Source organism: Octopus bimaculoides, chromosome 20 (assembly GCF_001194135.2).
Source record: "Octopus bimaculoides isolate UCB-OBI-ISO-001 chromosome 20, ASM119413v2, whole genome shotgun sequence".
Taxonomy (NCBI): Eukaryota; Metazoa; Mollusca; class Cephalopoda; order Octopoda; family Octopodidae; genus Octopus; species Octopus bimaculoides.
The window spans coordinates 18642793-18649870 of NC_069000.1; the positions used below are offsets into that span (position 1 = coordinate 18642793).

Here is a 7078-nt window from a genome sequence, read left to right on the forward strand (position 1 = left end):
ATAATATGATTTATTGTTTCTTGTCCATCTCCACATATTCTACAGTTACTTGTTATGTTTCTTTTCATTATATGTTTTTGGTAATTTCTGGTGGGGAGGCTTTGGTCTTGTGCAGCAATTAAAAATTCTTCTTCTTCTTATTATTATTATTATCATTATTATTATTATTATCATCATTATTATTATTATCATTATTATTATTATTTTCATCATTATTATTATCATTATCATTATTATCATCATCATCATTATTATTATTATTATTATTATTATTATTATTATTATTATTATTATTATTATTAGTGTTGTTGTTGTTATTGTTGTTGCTTTTGTTGTTGTTGACAAGCATTACTGAATTGAGATTAAGTCTTAGTGACAAGTCTGTGACCGCACACAATTCTCATTCTCCAGTTTAACAAACCAGTTAATAATTTTCAAATTGATTGTTGTTTATCTGTATCCCTCCTATCTCCTCAGTCTATTTAAGTCGATGAAGGCCTTGGCTACTGCCCTTTCTTCTCAATTTGATAAGTAGAAATATAAATACAACAAAACTAAGTTTTCTTTCCAACAACAACAACATTTCATTGCCTAACATAAGGTAACTTCCAATCACTCTTTTCTGTTAACATAGATTTCTCATTCTCAATTCTTCTCACTGAAGACCTAGGTAAGCTATGTGTCATGTTTTCTCATCTTCCAATCTTTGCATGTGTAATTCTAAGAGAAAGCATATCATTTACTTTGATTAAGTGTAAGATAACCACCATTATTTCCACCACCACCACCACCACCAGCTCCTCTTCCTCCACATTGTCATCATCATTGTCATCATCATTATTGTCGTCGTTATGATGATCATTATTGTCTTGTCATCATCATTATTATCATCATCATCGTCATTGTCATTTTCATCATCTTCATCATCATATTTATACTCACTTCTGTGTAACCAATTTATAAATGCCTTGGTGCCATTAACAGTTGTCTATCCATCTTATATTTTATAATACTTTCATTAACTCAGTTGCTACATTTCCTGTGGTCAACTCCTGGTTTCTGTCTCTCATGGTGATGCTGGGTTTTAGCTATCTGATCCAGTCTGAGTACTAATCCAGTCTGTATCTGTTATATACCTTTCAAGATATTCCTACCCATTATATATCATAGTCAACATATAAATTGTTTTCCATGCTGGCATAAGTTAGATAAACTTGCTGTACAATCTCAATCCTGAATCAGATTATATATATATATATATATATATATATATATAATCTGATTCAGGATTGAGATTGTACAACAAGTAGTTCTGTTCTATATATATGATGGGCTTCTTTCAAATTCTGTCAACCAAATCTACTCACAAGGCTTTGGTCAGCCCAAGCCTTGGCGGAAAACACTTGCCCAAGCCTTAGCGGAAGACACTTACCCAAGAAGTTTGTATCTCAACCACATGGTTTCAGGTTCAGTCCCACTGCATGGCACCTTGGGCAACTGTCTTCCGCTAAGGCTTGGGCAAGTGTTTTCCGCCAAGGCTTGGGCTGACCAAAGCCTTGTGAGTAGATTTGGTTGACAGAATTTGAAAGAAGCCCATCATATATATAGAACAGAACTACTTTTAACCAACTCCAAAAAGAATGTCTGTTTGCTCACTACAGGATACAATATACCTGCATGATATTGCATAATATCCCTGGATTTCTGAAAGGGATCCGGTACTATATTTGAAAACAGACATCCTGAGATCTGATTTCATCCCTTCTCTTCATGTATTTCTTGATCTTCACCTAGGTGTGTCTGGTACTTGCTCACGACCCACCTAAATACCACACATGTACCTAGAATTCCTCATTGCATCTGAATTTGCAGACCTGTCTAACCTACATTAACATAGAGCAATTTTTAAAATCTTTTTCTCGTTTCAGTCATTAGACTGCAGCCATGCTGGGGCACCACTTTGGAGAAATTTTTGTCAGATGAATTGATCCCAGTACTTATTCTTTTTTTTAACGCCTATATTTATTCCTTTGCTGAACCTCTAAATTACAAGGATGCAATCACACTCATACGAATAGTCAAGTGGTGGTGAGAAACAAACACAGACACAAAGATATATAAATACGCACACATATGCACGCACACACACATGCATGCACGCGCGCACACATGCTCGCACACACACACACACACACACACACACACACACACACACACGACAGGCTTCTTTCAGTTTCTGCCTACCAAATTCACTCACAAGATTTTAGTGCACCCAGGCTATAGTGGTAGACACTTGCCCAAGGTGCAACATAGTGGGACTGAACCCAGAACCATGTGGTTGGAAAGCAAACTTCTTAAGCTTCTTATCACACAGCCACACTTGTGCCTACACATACATCTATTACGTATAGTATATTTCCATCCTTTGTTGTTGTTTCAGAGAACGTGGTTTCAATACATTTGTTCTTCGGCCACATTGTGGAGAAGCCGGCAATGTGACTCACTTGGTGGCTGGTTATATGCTCAGTGAAAGTATTGCTCATGGACTGGTCCTCAGAAAGGTAACTGAACACTCTTATATATATTCATACCAGATATGTCTATCAGTATATCTGTGTATAAAAGTGTGTGTGTGTGAGAGAGAGAGAGTGCATGTGCGAGTGTGTGTATGTATGAGTGAATATGTGTGAGTGTGTGTTAGAGGGTATGTGTGTGAGTGCATGTTTGTGAATGTGTGTTAAAGTGTGTGTGTGTGTGTGAGAGAGAGAGAGAGAGAGTACATGTGTGTGTGTGTCTGTGTCTGTCAATTTGACATTTGCAGTGCAAGTAGGAAGAATCTCTCTCTCTCTCTTTGTCTCTCTCTCTCTCTCCCTCTCTCTCTCTTTCTCACTCACATGCCTGTACATGTATGCTTACACAGTTGTTCCTACACACACACACACACACACACACACACACACTCTCTCTCTTTCTCTCTCTCTTTCTCTCTCTCTCTCTCTCTCTCTCTCTAAACCACAAAAGTCAACTCTACATTAACTATTGTGACAAAGTGATGTTACATGAACCAGAGAGATAATGACGGTGTGATGTTACATAGACCTGTGACATAACAAACAACAAAGCAATGTTACATGAACCAATAATGAAGTATCAATGTGACATGAATCTGGGACATAGTGACAATGTCATGTTACACAAATTTGTGACTGATAATATATTGTTACATGAACTTGTAATACACACTAAGCATTACACATCAAATCAAAATTTAACAAAACAAAAATATAAAGAATTTTCCTAGAAAAGAAACCCATTGTTGTGTGTGTGTGTGTGTGTGTGTGTGTGTTTGTGTTTTCCTGTGTTTATGTTTGTCCTCCACTACTGCTTGTCAACAAGTGTTGGTGTGTTTACATCCCACTAACTTAGTGGTTTGGCAAAAGAGACCAATAAAATAAGTACCAGGCTAAACAGAAAAATAAGTATTGAAGTCAATTTGTTCAACTAAAAGTTCTTCGTGGCAGTGCTCCAGCATGGTCACAGTCTAATGACTGAAACAAGAAAAAGATAAAGGTATTTCAATATGCATTTAAAGAAATGACAAGATAATAGGGATTATGTAATCGTTTTCAATACCTTACAGCGGTTTCTGCTATAAGATGTTGTGAACTCAGAGCTGAGTGCTTCTGCATCACCTTATAGCTTCCTTGAATTTTAGAAACTCTGAGGATGTTATGAGATGATGCACAAGCACTTATCTCTGAGTGCACTGCACCTTATAGCAGAAACAACTCTTAGCTAATGAAGTTGATTATGTAATTTCTGTCCCTTTAATATGAATTTCTTTAATTTCACTTTATTCTGAAGCATATGTATGTTGAGTTCTTACACTAGGCTGTCAGTATTGCTAAGCCTATTAGTATCACTATGTATAGGCCCAAGTATGGTTGTAGGTGCAGGTATAGTGTATAGTTAAAAAAGTTTGCTTTGTAACTATGCAGTTTCAAGTTCAATCTCACTTTGGGTTGACTAATTGTGAGTGAAATTTGGTAGCTGGAAGCTGTGCAAAAGCCTGTGGTTCTGTGGTTCTATGGTTAAGAAACTTGCTTTCCAACCATGTGGTCTTGGGTTTAGTTCCATTGTGTAGCACGTTGAATAAGTGTCTTCTACTATTACCCTTGACCAACCAAAGCTAGTCGATTTGGTAGGCAAGAACTGAAAGAATCTCATTGTATGTGTGTGTGTGTGTATATGTATGTATGTATGTATATGTGTGTGTGTGTATTTGTGTATATGCATGCATATATGTATGTATATATATGAGTGTGTTTGTGTTTGTATGTGCATTTGTCTATACTCTTGTCCAGACATCACGTGATGGTTGTAAATGAGCCTCACCATCATTATCATATTAGCAAGGTTGTTTATTTCCTATCTTCTGTGAAAAACACGTCTGGCTATAGAGAAACAGGTGAGGGTTGGTTTTTAACATTATTTGTATTATTTAACCCTAGAAGTAAGTATAAGACAGTAAGGTGAGGCATAGCATATAAATAGCTATTATCTTACTTTGCATGTCATATGTGTCAAAGAAATAATCGACAATTAAAATATATAACTAGAATTTCCACTCGTTAACACTTAAATAAATAAATATGTTAAGTCAGACACGGAATTCACTTAAAGTATTCCTTGTTATTTACTTTAAATTGAGATCATTGTCATCATCATCATCGCCATAATAATCATGCTTACTAGGAAACAGGTGAGGGTTGGTTGCAGGAAGAGCACCTGGTCAGAGAAAATCTGCTTCAGCAAATTCTGCCTGACCCATGTGAGCATGGAAAGTAGATGCCAAATGATGACGATGATGACGATGACGACAATGATGATGATGACGATGACAACAACATGTACGTGTGTGTGTATGTGTGTATGCATGCTTCACATTGCCACTGCTTGCAGGGTAGAAGTGACATTTGTTAATTCACTCACCCCTTAATTAATATGTTTCACAACTCATTGGTTCAACATGTGAAGACTAGTGGAATTCAATACTTTACTTGCAAACAAGTGAAGGGTTGGCATTGAGAATGGCATCCGTTCATAGAATACTGTCTCAAGAAGTCGTGTCCAAGTCAAGCTGGCATGATCATCACCAGCATGGTTATCACCTGCATGGTAAAGATGGTGATGATGATGATGATGATGATGATGATGATGATGACGATGATCTCAATATAAAGTAAATAACAAGGAATACTTTAAATGAATTCAATGTCTAACTTAACATATTTATTTGTTTAAGTGTTAACGAGTGGAAATTCTAGGTATATATCTTAATTGTCGATTAAGTAAGATAATAGCTATTTATATGCTATGCTTCACCTTACTGTCACTATAGCCTTGTGAGTGGATTTGGTAGACGGAAACTGAAAGAAGCCCGTTGTATATATGTATATGTGTGTATATGTTTGTGTATCTGTGCTTGACAACCGAGGCTGGTGTGTTTATGTCCCCGTAACTTAGTGGTTCGGCAAAAGAGACTGATAGAATAGGTACTAGGCTTACAAAGAATAAGTCCTGGGGTCGATTTGCTCGACTAAAAGGCGGTGCTCCAGCATGGCCACAGCCAAATGACTGAAACGAGTAAAAGAGTAAATCTGTTTCAAATCTCACCCTGATTTTAATGAAGTAGAAACACATTGCATAACATAGTCCTTGCTTACTTGCTTAAAGTTGTCCCCTAGATCTGATGATCACCAAAGTTATCGTTGATATTCCTAAAATGATGGAGTGTTTGGCTGGAAACTGTTTAAATGCACATCTGCTCATTTAGGGATAACCTGGAGCTATACAGCAACAATTCTGTTTTCCAAATTGACAACTGCAAATTAGAGAGATATATTGTAGTAACAATGAGATGATGTAACTTCAGCGTTGCAATCTAGTGGAACACTTATTGAAGAATTGATGACAAGAATGAATATGAACCAGTACTAGTAATGGGATTACGATGAGGTACTACTTAGATTACAATGAAGTACTTCTTATTTTTATTCTGGATACATTTACACATCTGCTTGCTCATGTCATTAGGAAAGAATTACCTCTTTATGATCATAAAATAATTGTTATGTAACTTACACACTTCATTAACACTGTTTCTTTAATTTAAGCGTACATTTGAGTCTAGTAATTTAAAATCTTTCTTGCTTCTTGTTATAATAGTTAAATTGACATTGTTATCTCCCTTTACTCTAGACACTGTTGTTCCTCGTATATCTTAATATATAAAGCTGAAGTTGTGTGTCTGTGTGAAGCCTTTTTAAAAGTTTATAGAAATCCACATTTTCCACTTTTTTGTAAAAATTTTTACATCAATGGAATTTTCTCGATGTGAACTTTCCGGTGCAGTAATTATAAATATATAAAATTGTGTGATTATTTGATTCAGGAGTTAGGGGTTCAATACTTCATTTTACTAAATGTAAAATTACTTTAGTGCCAGTCTTATGGTTTTATTGAAAACTATATCCTAGTATATGACTGGTACTTTAGTTTTATCAATCCCAGAATGATGAAAGTCAGCATTCACTCAATCAGGATTTGAAATCAAAATGTAAAACAACAAAAGTAAATACTGTAAAGTATTTTTTCTCATTGTTCCACTACCCATTCTGCCATCCACCACAATTTACTACTACTACTACCACTAAGCCAAAAGAATAAATCCCTCGTTTTATAAATAACTAGCAGCTAAGCCTGGTTTCACTCGGTCAGAGAGCGATGCGAAGAGAGAAACGAAGACATTAAAAAGAGGAAGAAGTGGATACAAAGTGGTGTTTGGGTGACGGATCTTGGTAGAAAAAAAAAGAATGTCATGGTGAGTTAGTAAGGAGAGCAAAGCAAGACTGGACTTACGTGGGCTGACAGGACGATGAAAAAATTGCGGAGTTGAAATTGGAGCAGTTGAAGTTGCCGTTGTTATCATTAGAGTGCCTCTTGGTAGACAACATTCTTTGTCCTTTCCTCAGGTGCGCAAATAGAAAGACCCTGGAGACAGCCAACATACAGTTGT

The 7078-nt window shown here is 36.1% G+C and overlaps 1 protein-coding gene across 1 annotated transcript in view; it reads left to right on the forward strand.

Annotated features, from left to right (window-relative positions):
- The window catches only part of LOC106876500 (AMP deaminase 2), a 90023-nt gene that overhangs the window by 45527 nt on the left and 37418 nt on the right, over nucleotides 1-7078 (forward strand). Inside the window, exon 13 of the mRNA XM_014925063.2 lies at nucleotides 2441-2561. Within this exon, the coding sequence (XP_014780549.1) occupies nucleotides 2441-2561 (121 nt within the window). The remainder of the gene's footprint in view (nucleotides 1-2440; nucleotides 2562-7078) is intronic.